This window comes from Megascapheus bottae, chromosome 22, assembly GCF_031878675.1.
Source record: "Megascapheus bottae isolate mThoBot1 chromosome 22, mThoBot2.hap1, whole genome shotgun sequence".
Taxonomy (NCBI): domain Eukaryota; kingdom Metazoa; phylum Chordata; class Mammalia; order Rodentia; family Geomyidae; genus Megascapheus; species Megascapheus bottae.
Window position 1 is genome coordinate 16,603,690 of NC_143530.1, and position 21,206 is coordinate 16,624,895.

Here is a 21,206-nt window from a genome sequence, read left to right on the forward strand (position 1 = left end):
TTTTCTTTGGTTTCCTCTCTTTAAACACAGAAACATAACCAATGATAGTAAATAGTGGAGGCTCTGCTTCCTTAATAAGTACAAACCAAGGACTTAGACAGGGTGAATTAATCTGACTGTCTATGCAAACTGACAGTTCCACATAGTTGCTGCATATGGCTATTTATTTCTTGTTTGTTAAACAAGAAGAACCCATCTCATTAGCAAGTTGTCTGGTGATAATAGCAATAGTTGTTCTGTTTATTAATTTGGGATGTATTAATACTGCTACTATTTTTCACGTGGTATAGTAAGTTCATGCTTATCAAGGAATTGAGCATCCAAGAGAACAGCAAAAGGGGAAGGATGCGCCACTCAGATTGAAACCTCAAATTTCTCCAGACAGAGTTTCTGGGGCTGATGGTGATGGCCTGGACCAGGGTGAGGAGATGGTGCTGCAGATGGAAAGACCCCGAGCTAGCCTTGTGAGGTAAAGAATGACCTTACAGCCTATTTCACCAAAGAAGTTTCCCATCTCAAAGGCTATTGTCTTCTTAATTCCTTTTAAAATAAGGATCATGATATCTGTAAAAGCTAAATGGATAAATATAAGGTATATAGATTTGTTCTGCATGCCTTCAAATATGAATAAGTAATTCATCAAAACAAGCATGTTCCCCGCAATGCCAAATTCAGTCACAAAGAGAAAAATAGTTAATTCCCTTCACAAGAGACAAAACCATGTCTTCTTTTGTAGGCAGAGAATTAGCTTTGAGGAAAACCCAAGTTGAACTTGATACATACCTGGAAAAAATATCTCATACCATAGTGTTTGTATGGAGTGGAAGAGACAGACACAACATTTGCAGTATTAATATGTTATATATTATATATGCATCATCAATCCAAAGAACTCTTTCTTTCCTTTAGCACTGTGTTTGGGCCATTCTACATAGCCTAAAATGTCTTTCTGAAAATACATTTTTTTCATATATTTTTATTGTAATTAATAGAAGGGTTACATGATATTTGCCAGACAGAAGGTGCATTAATTCACATACATTGATACCCTTCCACCTGCCTTGGTCCCCATTTCCCTCCCCCCCACTCCTACCCCTCATCTGGTTTTCCCCCCCTCCCTATCCAATTTCAAATAACCAAATACAAATATATCCGATATATCAGGTAACAAAGTGTGATACTATAACAATATGAGATAACCAAGGGACAGCAAAAGAGATGAGAGATAACATAGTACCTTAAGGACAACAATCATTCATTATATGGCTTATGTTTCTATATCCTAGAGATCCTTTCATTTAGCGTCATACTATATGGCCTTTTGTATCAAGGTTTTGCTCTATTGCAAATCTCTGCTAGGAGTGCCCGAGGTTTCTACTGATTATGACAAATGAGGGAAACCACTGAGCCTAAGTTCCTTTGAGTCTGGCTTACTTCACTTAATATGATTTTTTTCTAAGTCTTTCCATTTCCTAACAAATGGGGCGATGTCATTCTTTCTGACAGCAGCATAGAATTCCATTGTGTACAAATACCACATCTTGTTGATCCATTCATCAACTGAGGGACATCTAGGTTGGTTCCATATCTTTGCTATGGTAAATAGTGAAGCAATGAACATTGTTGTAGTGGTGATTTAGTATGTCCTTGTTTCTGGATGATTGGGTAAATGCCAAGTAGTGGAAATGCTGGGTCAAAGGGGAGCTCTATGTTTAGTCTTTTGAGGAACTGCCATACTGCCTGAAAATACATTTTTTAAAATGTAAAATTTCTACCTAGATCTTTTAAGCCCACAATAGCATAACCAAACCATTTTGTTAAACTTTGGCACCTTTATATCCTATCTCTCAGAGTCTTGAACTGAACCTCAAATCATTCCCTGTGGTTTTTATTTCATTCTTTCATTTTTTTGCACCAGCCAGAGCCAAAGACTTGAGGTTCTGTTCAATCTATTTTCCTTTATAACAGTCTACGTACAGATTCTTGTGCAACCAAGTTACTTCATCACCTTTAATGTCTGTCAAAGTTAAGAGATTTTTTTTAACTTTCACCATGTTTCTTATTTACACCATTATTTTCTACTGCGATCTTATAGAAAGTACAATGTCACCATTTATATTTCCTTCAAAGTTTTATATCTTTTATTCCTATACTTTAATATTTCTGTATTTCTAAAATCCCAATTGATGGTTTGAGTTTGTTGCATAGAGATGTTCAATTATATTTTTAGTCCTCAAAATTAGATCAAATTTCATTATGATTCTGGAAGATATACAACACTTAAAGTTGAATCACTTAAAGACATTCACGAAAAAGTCTTTGATCTAAAAAAACTATATAGTCACCAGCTACAGGCAGAGAGTATTTTAGAAAACCATGCAATACTACGTAGAAATGTTTTTTTAAAGTAAAAGTTTCCGGAGTGATCTTAAGGGCTTTTATATGACCTTGGATAAGGTTGGATATGTTAATGTCTCTTAAGCCTGATTAGAAGGCATTAAGTTTATCATGACATGACAGCAGGTCATGAATTTTGAACCCTGTTATTGGCTGAATCATTGGTATAAAAAACCACCAGGGAACTAAGAATCATGGTGGCATGTTAAGCTGCTCCATATCCTTGTGAGAAACAATGATTTCCATTTACTTAGTAGGCTGCTTTCTGTGAGCTATCTCTCCCAATCTGAGGAACAAATCAGGTAGCATGTTCAAAGTCATCTTCATATTTCAGGCCTAGTGGATTTGCTCTTTCATATGTAAATTCTCAATTCTTATTTCTTATCTTGAAAACTTATGTACACATATGGACAAGTCTAGATAATAAAATATAGATAGACCTTTGAAACTTTTGAACTTAGAAAATGAAATTTGTGCCTTTTGAAAGGGAAATTTTTACCCTCTCCCTCTTTACAAACGGAATAACTAGATTTCTTTTCTCCAAAAGTAAAATATTGCTCAATAGGAGGATAAAATAATGGTGAGTTATCTTGCGTCACACCAACTCCAAGCCTAGATAACTGATAGCTGCAATTTTCAAGGGAACAACAGTAATTTTTAAAATTGCAGTTCTGTTTTTCCTTCCTCACCATTAAACAAGCATGAAATGAATAAAATTGAATAGCAAATGTAGTATGAAATTAAATATTGGCAGTAGAAAGTTTTTCCAGGGGGGAATTATCAATCTAATAGAAAACATAAATCTGATTTGTATAGAACTCATCAAAAATTAAAAACTGAATCAGAGAAAGAACATTTCCAAGGAAATGGTGCTTACACAATTCCGACTGAAAGTCAAACCGGAGGAATTTTTCATAGAATACTGAACAATCGCTACAGCTTTTCTGATTCTTTGAAGAGGGAAAGCAGACAACCTTATGCAAAGACCTAGTCTAGAGTACCATAACGGTCAGTATTTGATCCTGAACATAGACACAAGATGGATTCTCTATTTCTAGAGTCATCTTTGTAGGAAGTGGCCTCCTTCAAATTTCTGGCCTCAGAAATTTTAAGCTATAGAAAAAGAATGGAAGTCCTAAGGCTTTCAGAGCTTCTCAGCAACACCCTAATTTAGTCAAAGAGAAATTAGTATTTCTGTTTCGCATTGAAGTTTGCATATCATGAATAAATCAAAGAATTGTCAAGACTACTCACCTAGGTAGCTCTGATGCAGTGAAAACCTGGCAAGCTAAGATGCCTTCCTCCTAGATAGCTGAGTTCTTCCAGCTCCTATTTGTACCAATCTGATGTTAGAAACCTTGGCTTTCATAAACCAGCAGATTTTAATGTTCTCATTGTGTCCATGTTAGAAAGTAATCTCTGTAAAACCTCAGCCCCTGAAGTACAACTTTTCCTCTCCCTCTACAATTAGTACACATCATTGTCTCAGAAGATACCTTTTGCTTAATTGAGGCTTAATTGTTTAATAGTAGGTAGTGAAGTGAAAAACTGAACAGAAAATCAAGTGTTTAGATCCTGTGACTAGAATGTCTTCAAACTTCTTTTCATCTTCCCAGAGCTGCGAGCTTTGGAACATTAGCATCTGAGATAGAATAAGTCACTCCGTTTGCACTCATAATTCCTTCTTTAAACACAGACCATAGTAAAGGATGGTCAATACTGAGGACTCCATATTTGAGCAATTCCTCACCAGATACCTTCACAGAATAAGGGCATTTAAGCCATGCCTCCAATCTAACATTTTGTTGGAAAATTGGAGATAATGTCTCACAGAGATTTCTGTTAGAGAGAAACTGAGATTCTCCAGTTAGTCTCCTAACTAACTAGCACTACAGGTGTGATGCACTGGTGCCTACCTTTTAAAGATGTTAATATATCCCAATCAAACTAACGTCCTCTAAGCAGAATATTCAAAGAGCTTAAAAATTCTCTCGAACATTTATATTTCTTCCTTTTGGAATGATTTGGGGGATCAAGGTGGGGACCCTTCATTTTACCTCACTTCCTGTGGCACTAATGAAGAAAACCCTGTCACAGGAAAAGTACAAAACTAAGATGAACTCTGCACAGCTTCAAGCAAGCCACACACTCTCAAACATGATATGATATGACATGATAACATTAGTAATATCAATTTCGTGTGCGCCTGATAAGATCAAACCAAAAAGAGGATGTACTCACCATGGCTTACTAGAGTAACAAAACACACAACTAGATACAGAACCATGAAACATTTAGAGATGAGGCGTTCTTAACTGTTAGAGTATATTAAACTTTGCCAGAAAACCACACAGACATCCATGTAGATAGTACAAAGAAAAAGCTTTATTGCCAGAAAAGGGATTAGTGAGACTCCCTTCTCACAACAGAAAAGAAGTGCCAGCTATTGCCTGAGGTAATCTAAGCAAACTACAAGGTTTAAGAGGTGGAAACTCTGATGTGGATATGTAGATCAGGGGCTTTATCCTGGCAGGCTAGGACTTATGGCTGTGCCCAAATAGTAAATAAGGGGTCTGGAGTTCTGCTGGCCAGGGGTAGCTCTAATGGGATCTTGCTGCCTTAAATGGTTATAGCTGCCCCCAAAGGAGTGCCATCTCAAAGTAAAAGGGGTGGAAGCTGATTATTTTATGCCTTTACTAACTGGGCCTAGTGCTACTAGGAAAGGAGCATGGTAAGCTGTGTGAGGAGGCCTCTGGGCCGACAGTGGAACAATGGAGTGAAAAGACATTGAGCATTTCAGTGCTAGTGTGGAAGAAGATAACACATGAGCACCCAGCTTCAATCATGGTGTCTTCCCAAACAAAAGACTTCAAGTTAAAAATAGAGGAAAATGAGTAAAGTAAGTATTAAAAATGAATTAAAAGTGTTTTCTTTCTTTATTTAATTTAATTTTTTTTGTCAGTCATGGGGCTTGAACTCTGGGCCTGAATGCCATCCCTGAGCTTTTCCATTCAAGGCTACCGCCCTAACCCTGGAGCCACGGAACCACTTTCAGTTTTGTAGTAGTTAATTGAAGATAAGAATCTCACAGACCTTAGTGCCAGGACTGGCTTTGAACCTTCATCCTCAAATCTCAACCTCCTGAGTAGCTAGGATTACAGGCGTGAGCCACGGAGCCTGGCTAATGCAATATTTGACTGCACACACACAAAAAAAAATCTGGAAAGCTAAGACACAATGTGGCATCAATGTGTTTTTAATGCCAACACTGAGCCAGATTTCTATATCTGGAAATCAGTATAAAGGAACTGAGAATTGCGTAACCAACCCTCAGAAATTCTTGAATATTTTTTCTCATGAAATTATGCTCTAAAAGAGAATTGAAATTAAGAGAAAGAGCACACTCTGTAAAAGAAAAGAAAAGAAAGCATCAGAAGAACATTGTGAGCAGCTTTCATCTCAGGAGAAGTTTTGTAGAGAATCTTGGATGTGTGAAGGTAGAGAACACGCTGGTGGTGCTTGTGGAGAAGAAACACCATGTAGCCACTGGCCACAGCCATGATGCCTTGAAACCCAGCATCCCTCAACACCATGAGGGTAAGAAAAGCCCATCTCATTAGCAAATTGTCTCATAGAAAATAGCAATATTGGCCACTTTGAGTAAGTTGGGACATGTTCAAACTGCTGATATTTTTTATGTGGTATAGTAAATGAATGCCTATCAAGGAATTGAGTATCCAAAAGAACAACAAAACAGGAAGGATGTTCCATGCAGATTGAAGCTTTAGCTTTCTCCAGACAGAGTCTCTGGGGCTGATGGTGATGGCCTGGACCAGGGTGAGGAGAGTGCTGGTGCAGATGGAAAGTCCTCGAGCCACTCTCTCTAGGTATACAAAGACCATACAGCCTATATCCTCTAAGAAGTTCTTCACCCCATAAGCTGCTAGTGTCTTTGGAATCCCTTTAGACAAAAGCATTATGATGTGTAAAAGCCAAGTGGATGAACATAAGGTGTGTAGATTTCTTCTTGTTCTCTTTAAACATGTGCATGTAATTCAAAAGAATAAAGATGTTCCCTGCAATGCCAAGTCCAGATATAGAAACGAAGACTGTTCCCTTCAGAATACTCAAAGGCATCTCTTACTTTATAGGTCGAGAAACTAGGGTCCAACAAACATCATATTTAAAAAACTGTTGATAAGGACAATATCCATCTGCAAAAGAAATCATATATAACATATTTGCATTGCAAAGAACAGTCATGTTCCATGTACTGGTTTATTTTTTATCCAGAGGACTCTGTTTTGGTTCTACATGATACTCTCTACAAATCATTCAATCTAAACAGGATTCTCAGCAAGTGTGTTCACAAATCTAAACATTCTATGTAGAATGTTTTTAGTTCATAATAGTAAAACCTATCTATCTATCCCCTTAAATGATTTAACATGTCCTCCTGACAGTGACAGAACTGACCCTCAAAGTTCTTTTTTTTTTTTTTTTTTTGTGGATCAAGGGCTTGAACTTGGCCTGGGTGATGTCCTACCCTTGAGCCTTGAGCCAAGCCCCACTTCCCATTTTCTAGAGGTTAATTGGAGATAAGAGTCTCAGGTCCTTTTGTTCCCCGGGCTGGCTTTGATCCTTGATCCTCAGATCTCAGCTTCCTGAGTAGCTAGGATTACAGGTGTGAGCCACTGTGCCTGGCTGACCCTCAAGGTTCTTTAACCGGATTCTCTCCAGTTTTTTTTTTAATTTCATCCTATCATATTCATATAAAGCATTTCCAGAGACTTGACTCATATCTCACCTATCATCCCAATTCCACACAAGGCAGTTCTGCAATTTTGTTGCTTCAACAATATCTTTTGATAATTTCTAGTGTGGTTACTTTTGTTAAGTATTCCTTTCTTACATTTTGAGGAGTGTAGCAATCAGTAATTTAGTCTCTGAGGTATGTACTTTAACATTTTTTTGTTTCAATCCCTTAACTATTCTGATGATTTTAATTCCTGACAAATGTCCAGTGGACTTTGGTCCTCGGTATTAAGACAAATTGTATGACTTTCTCAGATATGGTAACTTAAAATTGAATCAGCCAACAGATCTCTGGTCACCTAATGTCAGAGAACTCCAGTGGCTCCAGCTAGGAAGAGTGTCTTAGAGAACCTATGCTTGCTACTGAGGTTCATTCAGAGAGGTTTAAATTCCCACTGTGTGCCCATAAGGGCCTCTGAGAGAAGCCGGATGAGCTTCTGGATTTGTTGTTGTTTATTGAGGTGGATGAGGAGAAGGGGATTTCCTACCTATTGTATACTGTTATGAGAATAAGTATTGTATTAGCATTACTCAATGTTGATTGTGTGTACTTAAGTCAGTTGGGGACATTGGTGGTTCAAAATGATAGTATTCAAATAGGGTGTCATGATGGTATTTTACAGTTGCTGTATGACCTTAGAAGAAAGAATGATCACCAAGATATGTGAAAGGGTATCAATGTATGTGAATTAATGCACCTTCTATCTGGCAAATATCATGTAACCCTTTTATTAATTACAATAAAAAATATGAAAAAAAAAGAAGAAAGAATGATCACAACTGAATTTTCCGGCTACTTTATCTGTGTCACTTTTCCTAATAAGGTTGCAAGTTCCTCATTAGATGAAGTTTACTTTCTTTCTTCAAGCCTGGATAAGATTTAATCTTTTGCATCTAATAATTCTAATTTCATTTCTACCCTATAACATATAAAATAACAGGATTTTTTTAAGTATAAAATAAAGTATTTGAGTTAATACATGGACCTTCCATGTTTTAGAATGCTTTCTATCAGCTTTTTCTTTGTCCTTCTGTCTAAATATTGAAGACTAGCTTTAAATTTAGTTGGCCTGCAAGTCTCTCACAGCATGGTCTGCACAAAGCCTGGTTTATATTCAGCTTTGGGACCACGTAGCTTCATGATTGTAGTGAGTCTCATTCAACCCTTTTCCTTACAACTGAGGCAATGTTGATTATCCCAATGACTCATAGGAAGCAATAGTTCATCCTAAGTATCTAGCATATAATGAAATATACTTCAACATTTAAAGGCAAACTCAGCAACAACCACTAACACATCTTGAAATTTGTTTAAGAATGTAGACATTATACTCAATGAATTTTAGTCAGAGAATTTAATCCATTAAAGCTCCCTGGGATCAATATATCTTAAAATTGTGATGGACTTATTAAATCTTTTGTTTGATTAGTACTTGTTTTCTGTCTGTACTCTTAGTCCAAAGACATCTTCATAGTTTGGGCTTATAAGACTTGATATTTCATATCTGAAAGCTCAATTATTATTTCTAACCTAGAAAATTTATGTATAACTGCGGAGACGTTAGAGAATAAAATGAAGAAATTAGAACCAATCCGTTGGCTTTGAACTGAGCAAATGTTACTTAGTGATAGAAGGCTTGCCTTGCATGCATGAAGCCCTGAGTTCAATTTCTCAGTACCACATAAACAGAAAAGGCCAGAAGCAGTTCTATGGCTCAAGTGGTATCGTGCTTGCCTTGAGCAAAAGAAGCTCAGGGATAGTGCCCAGGCCCTAAGTTAAAAAAAATAAATAAATAAACATTGTGCTTTCCTGGAAGGGAAATATTTACCCTCCCCTTCTTTACAAATATAAGATGATAGCTAGAATTTTTTCCTATCAAAAGCAAAATATTGCCTAATAGGAGGATAAAATACTTAGGAATTATCTCACGTTATATGAACTCCATGCCTGACAATCGTGATAGTTGAGATTCTGAAGTGGACAATAGTTATTTTTATCTTATAATTCTACTTTATATTTTTCACCACCAATCAGTGTAGATTGAATAAATTTGATTAACAAATGTAGGAAGCAATTTTATTTCTTAGAAAGTGTAGAAAGTAGTGGTGCTGTGGCTCAAGTCATAGAGTGCTAGCCTTGAGCTGAAGAACTCAGGGTCAGAGCCTGGCCCAGAGTTCAAGCCCCAACAATAAACAAAAAAAAATAGAAAGGAAGGAAGGAAGGAAGGAAGGAAGGAAGGAAGGAAGGAAGGAAGAAAGAAAGAAAAAAAAGAAGGAAGGAAAGAAAAGAAAGAAGGAAAGAAAGACAAGAAAGCGTACAAAGTGTTTCAGGGGAATTAGGTTGTCAACCTAATGTAAAAGACAAAGTTGAATCATAGAGAACTGCATCAAACATTGAAAACTAAAACATAGAAGGACATTTCAAAGGAAGTGGTGCTGACACAATTCAGAAGGCAAATCAAACAAGAAGCCACATAGACAAGGTTTTTTCATAGAACGTAGAAAAATTCCTAGAGCTTTTCTGATTCTTTGAAGAGGGAAAGGAGGCAACCTTATGCAAGGACCTAGTCCAGAGAACTGCCAATATTTGATCCTGAACACACACTCAAAATGGACTCAGTGTTTCTAGAGTCAGCTTTCTAGGAAGTGACCTCCTTCAAATTTCTCACAGGCCTGCCTTGTAACTTAAAGAAGAATGGAGGTCCGGAGGCTCTCAGCCCCTTTCCACCACACCTTGCTTTACTTAAAGAGAGATTAGTATTCATGTTTCTGATGGAAGTTTGCATAGCATACTATGAATAAGTCAAAGACTTGTCTGGACTACTCACCTATGCAGCTGTGATGCAGTGAAAAGCTGGCAAGCTGAGGTTCTTCCTCCTGACAAGCTGAGGCCTCACAGTCCTATTTGTACCAGCCCAATAAGTGAGGCTCTCAGCTTTCATAAACTACCACACTTTAAGGTTCTCAGTTGTGTCCATGTCACAAGGAGAAAACTCTGTAGAATCTCAGTCCCTGAAGTACAACTTTTCCTCTCCCTCTACAATTAGTACATATCATTGTCTCAGAAGTTTTTTTTTTTTGGCTTAATTGAGACTTAATTAGTTTAATAGGAAGAAGTGAAGTGAAAAACTGAACAGCAAATCAAGTGTCTGGAACTCATGTGTAGAATCTTGAAACTTGTTTTCATCTTCCCAAAGTTGCAAGATCAGAGCAGAATGCCACTAGCTTCTGAGACTGAATAAAACACTTCCTTTGATTTCTCAAGCCCTTCTTTAAACACTGAAAGGGTGTCCAGTACTCCAACACTGAGCATATCCTCCTCACGTGCCTCTACAGGACACGGGGAATTGAGCATACCTGCACTCCAATGTTTTTTTTTCCGAGAATTTGGAGAGGGAATCTCACAGAAATGTTTTTTTAATTGTTATGATTCAGTTGAAAATACTTGCACCTATTTTCTGAGTTTTCAGAAAACTGTTCGTGATGTTATCGACGTTTTTATAGTTCAAAAGCTTTTCTGTAATACTTTCAAAGTTTTAAATGTTACACGAAGAAAGCAGGAGAAAACCATGGGAGAGGCTAGTAATGTTCAAGAAGTGATGTGCCCACTACTTGATGAATGTTAACTGTAACCCCTCTGTACATCACCACAACAATAAAAAAATAAAATAATACAATGGAAAAAATGGTTCACTAAGGACTTTTATTTAGGTTCAAAAATCCTTTTGTACTAGGTGAAAGAAGTGTAATTTCTAACTCACACCTATGGATAATCATTTGTCTTGGGACAATTTATTAAAAAGGCTGTGTTCTCCAGCAAAATTCTTTGGATTGTTTGTCACAAACCAGGCAGCCGTAGGTCTGTGGGTACATTTCTGAAAATTCTATGCTATTCTTTTCTGTGTCCATTTCACTTTGTTTCTGTTAAATTGCATTCCATTCTATCCCATTTTATTCTTTGTGTGCATGTCTGTTTTATTCCTTTACCAAGACATTTATGTTACTCAGTCTTTGTAATCCAATTTCAAGTCAGCATTTTCTTGTTCCTCAGCTTTTCTCTGCTCCTCAGCTTGTTCCTCAGCTTTTCCCTGAGCTGAAACCTGGGATCATCTTAGAGTCAAGGAGAGATGCAGGCTCAGCGTGTACAAGCTTGGTGGCCATATAGCTTTCTCCCCATCCACCCACCCCCACCAAGCTCTGTTCAATGCCGCTTATAAAGCGAACTTGACAAGAAAATCGATTTCTTACAATAACATATCTAGAGGAAAAAAAATCCCAGCCCCTTTCACCCCCTCCCCCAAAATATCCTGCCTCAACAATAAGAAGGAAAAGGGGCAGGGTCATTGATCAATGGTGAGAAGTCTAGCCTGGAATGGGCTAGGTCTGATTTCAGTCTTCCTAAACAAAACATAGCAGAAAACACACTGCAAGTCTACATAATCAGCAAAATCAATTAAATGAACTTTCTTCAATGTGTTTTCAATGCCAACATTCAGCCAGATTTCTATCTTTGAGAATCAGTATAAAGGGACTGAGAATTGCATAACCAACCCTCAGATATTCTTGAATGTTTATTACTATGGAATTTTCCTGTAAGAAGGCATTAAAAAGTAGGGAAAGAACACATTCTGTGCAATAAAAGAACAGAAAACAAAGCATGAGAAGGAGAACATTGTGAGCAGCTTTCATCTCAGGAGAAATTTTGTAGAGAATCTTGGATGTGTGAAGGTAGGCGACACGCTGGTGGTGCTTGTGGAGAAGAAACACCATGTAGCCACTACCTACACCCATGATGCCCTGAAACCCAGCATCCCTCAACACCATGAAGGTAAGAAAAGCCCATCTCATTAGCAAGTTGTCTGGTACAAAATAGCAATATTCGTCACTTTGAGTAACTTGTGATACATTCAAACTGCTGATATTTTTTATGTGGTATAGTAAGTTCATGCTTATGAAGGAATTGAGTATCCAAAACAATAACAATGGGGGAAGGATGTGCCATGCAGATTGAAGCTTTAGCTTTCTCCAGACAGAGTCTCTGGGGCTGATGGTGATGGCCTGGACCAGGGTGAGGAGAGTGCTGGTGCAGATGGAAAGTCCTCGAGACACTCTCTGTAGGTATACAAAGACCATACAACCTATATCCTCCAAGAAGTTTTCCACACCATAGGCTGCTAGTGTCTTTGGTATCACTTTTGAAAGAAGCATTATGATATTTGTAAAAGCCAAGTGGATGAATATAAGATGTGTAGATTTCTTCTTGATCTCTTTAAACTTATGCATGTAAGTCAAAAGTATAAAGATGTTCCCCACAATGCCAAGAGCAGATATGGAAAGGAAAATTGTTGCATTGAAAAGTCTCAAAGACATATCACACAGTATAGGCCGAGAACCTTGGATTCAGCAAGCACCAAATTTGAAACTGTTGGTAAAAACAATACCCATCTGTCAAAAAAACAACCTGTATTGAATTACTTTTGCAGTATCAAGAACAGTCATGTTCCATGTACTGGTTTATCTTTTATTTAAAGGACTTTATTATTTTTTATTTCTTTCATTTTTTTGTGGGTCATGGGGCTTGAACTCAGCCTGGGTGCTGTCCCTGAGCTCTTCAGCTTAAGCATACCACCCTACCCCTGGGCCTGGGTGATTTCTCTGAGCTCTTCAGCTCAAGGCTACCACCCTACCCTTGAGGTAAGCCCCACTTCTCATTTTTTTCTACAAGTTAATTGGAGCTAAGACTCACAGGTCCATTTGTGCCTGGGCTGTCTTTGAACCTTGATCCTCAGATTTCAGTCGCCCAAGTAGCTAGGATTACAGGCATGAGCCACTGTGCCCCAAGACTATTATTTTCTATGTGACAGTTCCTGTGAGCTTTTGCGAGCTGGGCAAATGTACTCACAAATCTAAACTTCATACATAGATTATTTTTAGGTCATAGTTACAAAACCTATCTATCTACCTCCTTAAACCCTACATATTTGACATGACCATCTCAGAGTAAAAGAATTGAAGCTCAAAGTCCTTTAACAAGAATATCTCCCCATTTCTTAAAATTTCATCATCATATTTGCATCAAATATTTCCAGACACCTTGTCTCATGTCTCATCTATATTTCCCTCGCACCCGTGCAGAGAGTTCTGATACCTGTTGCTTCAACATTTGCAATGTCCTTTGATAATTTCCACAGTACCTTTTGTGTTGTTAAATGCTCCATTCTTACTTACTTTTGATGAATATACTAATTCAGGGTTTTACTTTGGTTCAAAGTTTTATCTTTGATGCCTATATCTCAATATTTTTGTCTTTTAATATCGCAAATGATTTCAGGGTTTTGACTACTGACAAATATTCGGTACGGATTGGGTCCTCAATATTAGGTCAAACTATAAACCCTGTTTAGCACTTATGACTGAATCAGCCTTTTGAGTATCTGCTCACCAAATGTCAGAGAACCCTACTGGCTCCAGCTAGGAAGAGTGCCCTAGAGGAACTATGGATTGCTGTCTGAGGATCATGGAGAGAGGTTTAAATTCCCATTGTGTGTCCATAAGGGCTTCTGAGAGAAGCCTAAGTCACTTTTGGATTTGTTGATGTTTATCAAAGCAGATCAGAAAAAGGAGATTACCAAACATATTGTATACTGTTATAAAATGAGAGAAGGTTTTATGTTAGCATTACCGACTGTTGACTGCATGTAGTTAAGTCAGTTGGGGACACTGTTGGTTTGAAATGATAGTATTCAAAGAAGGTGTCATGATGGTATTTTACAGTTGCTGCATAACCTTAGAAGAAACACCGATCTCAACTGACTTTTCAGGCTATTTCATCTGTGTCACTTTTCCTAATAAATTTTCAAATTCCTCATCAGACCAAGTTCACTTTCCTTCTTCAAGCCTGGATAGGATTTAATTGTTGACATCTAAAACCTCTATAACTTCATTTCTTTCCCAGAATTTATGTAAAACAACTGGTAGATTTTACACAGCAAAATAAATGAAGATATTTTCATTAATCCATGGAATGTGTTGCTTATTTTGGAATGCCCTTCAGGCAGCCTTTCCTCTCTCCTTCCTTCTAAATATCACAGGATTGCTTCAAACTCCTTTGTTCTGAAAGTCTCTCCCAGCATGATCTTCGCACAGCCTGATTTATACTCAGCTTTGGTACTACAAAGCTTTATCATTGCAGTGATTGCCTTGCAGTCCTTCCCTGACAATTGAGGAAATTTTGCCTCCCCATTGAATCATAGGAAGCAATAATCCATCCAATTATCAAGAATATAATGAAACATGATTTAAAGACAAACAGCAATAATGACTTACAAATCTTAAATTTTCTTTACAATTTTAGAGTTCACTGGTTTTAAGCAGATATTTAATCCATTAAAACTCCCTGCAGTCAATGTATCTTTATTTTAATAGACTTACTATATCGTATATTGTTGGATTAATGCTTGATTGTTTGCCAGTGAATCCTTCTTTTCCAGCTGTATTTCTCTCCCTTTCCCCAGACTCCAAAGCTCTGAATCATATTTGGAATGAGCTTCTTAGAAATAAATTGAAAAGCTTGGAGACCTTTTTTGGCATGGCAGGGGAGAGGGAGTTAGGTTTTTTTAGTCAGAAGTGAGGAATATTAGAAGAAGGAATAGTGACTCCTTGCTTACCTTTTCTGGGAAACTCAATAGAAAACTAGTTTTGAAGACAGGATTTATAATAAGCCAGGTAGATAAAGCCCTGTCTGGCCTAGCATGCAATAGTCCAGGAAAATTAATGCCCACATTTGGTCATTTTCTCAAATAATAATCAGATAGTTGCCTCGTGCTACATAACATTAGGATAAAATTCAGGTTATGGAATTCACATCCTCACAGTCTTATCATTGACCCTGATTCAAACAAAGAGGCTTCAAGTTTCTGAGGCACATTTTTTTGTAGCACTTATGAGTAATATAAGCAATTGTTAGGTCTACTCACCATGTTAGCTGTGGTGAAGACACACTCTGGCTCAGTCCTTCTGGCCTAGGGAGGCTTCTCAAGTCATACTTGTACCTTCTGTGTGTCCAGAGCTCTCAGAAACTAGCACTGACACTTCAGTTTCCACACTTGTCTCCCTGACAAGGAGGAGGAAAGTCTGTAGAGTTTCAGTCCCTGAAGTCCAACTTTGCTTTTCCCTCCACAATTACTACATTGATTGCATCAGAAATTGTATCAGGCTTAATTATCATTTTGTAATTCTGCATACAAAATTAAGAAAGTTTAACTTGAGAGCAGGTATGGGAGGGGGCAGTGAAGGAACGGGTAACATTGACCAGGAAAGAAATGTGCTCATTACCTGACTTAAGAAATGGTAATTCCTCTGTTCAACCATAATAATGACAAGAAAATTATATTTTTACAAAATGACAAAGTGAAGATCATATTAAGTGAAGTAAGCCAGACTCAAAGGAACTTAGGCTCAATGGTTTCCCTCATTTGTCATAATCAGTAGAAACCTTGGGCTCTCCTAGCAGAGATTTGCAATAGAGCAAAACCTTGATACATAAGGCCATATAGTATGATGCTAAATGAAAGGACCTCCAGGATATTGAAACCAAAGCCATATAATGAATGATTGTTGTCCTTAATGTACTATGTTATCTCTCATCTCTTTTGCTGTCCCTTGGTTATATCATATTGTTACAGTATCTCACTTTGTTATCTGATATATTAGTATTTGGTTATTTGAAATTGGATAAGAAAGGGGGGAAAACCAAGATGGGGGTTGGGCGGAGGGTAATGGGGACCAAGACATGTGAAAGGGTATCAATGTATGTGAATTAATGCACCTTCTATCTGGCAAATATCATGTAACCCTTTTATTAATTACAATAAAAAATATTTTTAAAAAAACAAAATGACAAAGTGAACAGGAGACCAAATTGCTTGCTTGATTCCTTGCTTGCTTTCTTCCTTTTTTTCTTTCTTCCTTTTTTTCTTTCTTTCTTTCTTTCCTTCTTTTTTTCCTGTACTAGGACTTGAATTTAAAACCTGAGCACTGACCTTGGCCCTTCTCAAGGCCAGAGCTCTACCACTTGAGCCACAGTATCGCTTCTGGCTCTTTCTATGTATGTGGTACTGAGGAAATGAACCCGGGTCTTCGTGCATGCTAGACAAGCACTCCACCACTGGGCCAAACTCCTGGGCCTGCACCTAATTACTGTATGTGGAGTTGCTGACTTCTCCAAATGTATGTTATCCTTCCAAAAGTTCCACTCTGTGGCAACCAGCTGTTGAGTAAGACACTTCCATTTTTTTCTCGAGTCATTCTGTAAGTTTGTGAAATTGATAAAGAATTGTTTGTACATTGGAACTCCATTTTCTGAGTGGCACTAACCGTTTTTCTAGGGATGACAAGAATCACCTGGTTGTATGTGTGCACATGGGCCCTTCATTGTCTTTGCCTTATGTGGATTCGATTACTAATTTATTCAACAATCAATGAGATGCGAATTTGCTTTCTATTTCTTCCCTTTTTCTAAAAAAATCAACTCTGTTTTTTCCCCACTGCCTTAAAACTCTTTTGTCTTATATTTTTTTCATTATTGTAAAGGTGATGTACAGAGGGGTTCCAATTACATATACAAGAAAATGCATACAATTCCTGTTAAATATTCTTCCTCCCTCTTTCCTTCTCTACCACTATTCCTTCCCTCTGCTTCACAAACCCCTCAAGTTGTAAAGTTCATTTCCAACATATTGTCTTGTGAATGGCATTTTTGCGTTGGTTTACCCTAGGTCCTTTGTCTCACCATTTCTCTAATTCCCCTTCCCATTCCCAAATATCTGACTTGTTTATTAAAACTGGTATCCCATATAAAGGGTACCCAGACCACAAACAGTGACAACTACTTTCTGAGTCATTAACCCATTCTTCTCCATAAAGCTCCTCAAAGGTATCTAATTCAGGCTTTTATTCATTATTCTGTAAAGTAGCAATTGTCATATTTCGCAGAGGTTTCAACACATTTTATAACACACCTCTTAGTTAACACACTATTTGGATTGCAAGGGTGGATCCTCTCTGAAATAAGGTACTCAGAAAAGGAGCATATTGTGAGGAAACTTTCTTGAGTTTAACTTAATAGAGTGACCAGGGTGCTTCATTCTATTTTCTCTTTGATTGTTTATGTTCTTTCCTTTTAGAATGATTGGGGACCTTGTTGGGGACTCTTATTTTACCGTATGTCCTGTGGAATAGATATAGAAAAGCCTATCACAGGAAAACTGAAATGAAGATAAAAAACATACTGCACATCTTCAAGAAAGCCACACACTGCCAAACATTGTAGAATTCAATCAAGCCCCAAAGAGCATGTATTCACCATTGCTTGCTAAAGGAGCCAAACACACAAACAGATCCAGAGCCAGAAAGGATGTTGAGATGAGCAATAGTTAACGATGGAGTAGAGAGACGCTAAGCATTTTAGGGTTTGCATGTGATGAAGATACATATGGGAACTTGTCTTCAATCACACCATTTTCTTAAACAAAAGGCTTTACAAACAAGATGTAGGAAAAAATAATAAAGTATTAAAAATAAATACAAAGTATTTTTACCATTTAAACCTGAGTCTCTGTCCATCACTGTTAATATTTGATATTATGGGGATGCAAAATGAGTGAAGACAGTCATTTATTTTTTTTAGTGGGAAAAGATTATATTTATAATTAGCCAGCTGGATGCAGTTCAGATGGTTCCAATTTTGTTGGCAACATCTAGAGCATCATAGTCAGGACCAGTCGAACATATGCCTTCTTCTCTCCATCAGGCCACATCCATGTCATAGAGCTTCTTCACAGCCTGTTTGATTTGATGCTTGTTGGCTTTGACATCCACAATGAACACAAGCGTGTTGTCGTCTTCTATCTTCTTTATGGCTGACTCAGTGGTCAGGGGGAACTTGATAATCGCCTTGTGGTCAGCTTGTTTCTCCTCTGAGCCCTCTTGCGTGGATATTTGGGCTGTCTCCGGAGCCACAGGGTCTTGGGCCGTCAGAAGGTGGGTGAAGTGCGTATCTTCTTTTGTGGTTGTGGACGCCTTTCAGCACTGCTTTCTTGGCTTTCAAAGCCTTTTCCTGGCCTTCGCCTTTAGGAGAGGCAGGAGCTCCCTTTTAGCTTTCGGCACCATCTTTTTTGAAAAGGGTTTCTTTCCAGTGTCAATTTCCCAGGGCTTCAGACATTTATTTAAAAAAAAAAAAAAAAAAGGCGGTGTTGGAGATTTGGGTGCCAGTGGCTTAGACTTGTCATCCCAGCTTCTCAGGAAGCTGAGATCTGAGGATGGTGATTGAAGCCAACCTGAGCATGAATGTCTGTGAGATTATCATGTGTGATTAAACACCTAAGAGTTGAAGGGGGTTCAGGCTGGCACACAAGCGCTAAGATGCCCCCACGCCTCCAAAAAGAAGTTAACTTGATATCTTATAATGACATCAGTAAATTCTGTACAAGTATTTCTTTCAATTCTAAAAAACAAAAAGGAAAGAAACCAGTGGGTAGGGATGAGAGGGAAAATGGGAGGAAAAAAACAGAAGGCCCGACATTGTTCCAAAAAGGAAATGTGCTCATTACCTTACTTATGAAATGGTAGCTCCTCTGTACAACACAGAAATAGTAACAATAAAGTTATTTTTACAAACACAAAGAAAGCATCTCACCAAAAAAGAATTTTTGGTTCATCATGAAAGACAGACTGAGCATTAAGTAGTGTAAAAGCAGCAAACAGTAATATCATTTGATGAATTTCTGTTGGATTAATATTCATTTCACTTATATGTTTAATATTGTTGAATGCACAAAACAATCTGGAAAACTGCGACAAAATGTGATATCAATGTGATTTCAATGCCAGCAGTAAGCCAGATTTCTTGGGAATCAGTATAAAGGGACTGAGAATGGCATAACCAACTCTCAGAAATTCTTGAATATTTTCTACGATCAAATGATTCTCTAACAAGAAACTGAAAGGCAGAGAAAGAACACACTCTGTCCAATAAAAGAAAACAAAACAAAGCATGAGAAGGAGAACATTGTGAGCAGCTTTCATCTCAGGAGAAGTTTTGTAGAGAAGCTTGGATGTGTGAAGGTAGGCGACACGCTGGTGGTGCTTGTGGAGAAGAAACACCATGTAGCCACTGGCCACACCCATGATGCCCTGAAACCCAGCAAGATTTCTTCTTGTTCTCTTTAAACATGTGCATGTAATTCAAAAGAATAAAGACGTTCCCTGCAATGCCAAGTCCAGATATAGAAACGAAGACTGTTCCCTTCAGAATACTCAAAGACATCTCTTACTTTATAGGTCGAGAAACTAGGATCCACCAAACATCATATTTAAGAAACTGTTGATAAGGACAATACCCATCTGCAAAAGAAATCATGTATAACATTTGCATTGTAGGGGCAGGAGTTTGGCCTAGTGGTAGAGTGCTTACCTAGCATGCACGAAGACCTGGGTTCAATTCCTCGGTACCACATACATAACAAAAAGCCGGAAGTGGTGCTAAGGCTCAAGTGGTAGAGCTCTAGCCTTGAGAAAGTCCAAGGACAGTGCTCAAGCCCTGAGCCCAAGCCCAGGACTGGCAAAAAAAAAAAAAAAAAAACCACATTTGCATTGTAAATAATAGTCATGTTCCATGTACTGGTTAATTTTTTATCCAAAGGACTCTGTTTTTGTTCTACATGACACTCTACAAATCTTCCAGTCTAAACAGGTTTCTTGTTCACAAATCTAAACATTCTATATAGAATGTTTTGAGTTCATAATAGCAAAACCTATCTATCTATCCCCTTAAATCATTCAACATGTCCAACTGACAGTAACAGAACTGACCCTCAAAGTTCTTTTTTTTTTTTTTTTTTTTTTTTCATGGGTCATGGGCTTGAACTCAGCCTGGGCTGAGTTCTGAGAAATTTTGTTTCTTAGAAAGTGTAGAAAGTGTTTCAGGGGAATTACGTTGTAGATCTAATTTAAAAGACAAAGTTGATTCATAGAAAACTGCATCAAACATTATAAAATAAAACATAGGACATTTCAAAGGAAGTGGTGCTGATACAATTCAGAATGCAAATCAAACAGGAAGCCAAATAGAAAAGATTTTTTTCATAAAACGTGGAAAAATTCCTAGAACTTTCCTGATTCTTTGAAGGAGGAAAAGACACAACTTTAGGCAATAACCTAATCCAGAGCACTGCCAATATTTGATTCTGAACACACACTCAAAATGGACTCAGTGTTTCTAGAGTCATCTTTCTAGGACTGCCTTGTAACTTAAAGAAGAAGAATGGAGGTCCGGAGGCTCTCAGCCCCTTTCCATCACACCCTTGCTTTAGTTAAAGAGAGATTAGTATTCATGTTTCTGATGGAAGTTTGCATAACACATTATGAATAAATCAAAGACTTGTCTGGACTACTCACCTATGCAGCTGTGATGCAGTGAAAAGCTGGCAAGCTGAGGTTCTTCCTCCTGACAAGCTGAGGCCTCACAGTCCTATTTGTACCAGCCCAATAAGTGAGGCTCTCAGCTTTCATAAACTACCACACTTTAAGGTTCTCAGTTGTGTCCATGTCACAAGGAGAAAACTCTGTAGAATCTCAGTCCCTGAAGTACAACTTTTCCTCTCCCTCTACAATTAGTACATATCATTGTCTCAGAAGTTTTCTTTGGCTTAATTGAGACTTAATTAGTTTAATAGGAAGAAGTGAAGTGAAAAACTGAACAGCAAATCAAGTGTCTGGAACTCATGTGTAGAATCTTGAAACTTGTTTTCATCTTCCCAAAGTTGCAAGATCAGAGCAGAATGTCACTAGCTTAGGGGACCGAATAAAACACTTCCTTTGCTTTCTCAAGCCCTTCTCTAAACTCAGAATGTAAGAAAGATGTTCAGTACTTGGGACTCCAGCATTGAGCATACCCTGCTCATGTACCTCAGCAGGACACAGGGAGTTGTGCGTGC

At 37.8% G+C, this 21,206-nt stretch overlaps 1 protein-coding gene and 2 pseudogenes across 1 annotated transcript; all 3 read right to left on the bottom strand.

Moving 5' to 3' along the window:
* Positions 1-5,653: 5,653 nt before the first annotated feature.
* LOC150048221 (vomeronasal type-1 receptor 3-like) lies at positions 5,654-6,534 on the bottom strand (annotated as a pseudogene).
* A 5,157-nt stretch (positions 6,535-11,691) lies between these two features.
* On the bottom strand, positions 11,692-12,582 carry LOC150048222 (putative vomeronasal receptor-like protein 4). The gene has a single exon (XM_090356206.1). It carries the CDS (start codon positions 12,580-12,582, stop codon positions 11,692-11,694), a length of 891 nt encoding a protein of 296 aa, XP_090212332.1.
* A 5,358-nt stretch (positions 12,583-17,940) lies between these two features.
* On the bottom strand, positions 17,941-18,381 carry LOC150048223 (large ribosomal subunit protein uL23 pseudogene; annotated as a pseudogene).
* Positions 18,382-21,206: the final 2,825 nt, after the last annotated feature.

What these genes read in the sequence shown, in the direction of transcription:
- LOC150048222 (XM_090356206.1), bottom strand. Translation starts at nt 12,582, where the DNA reads ATGTCTTTGAGACTTTTCAATGCAACAATTTTCCTTTCCATATCTGCT.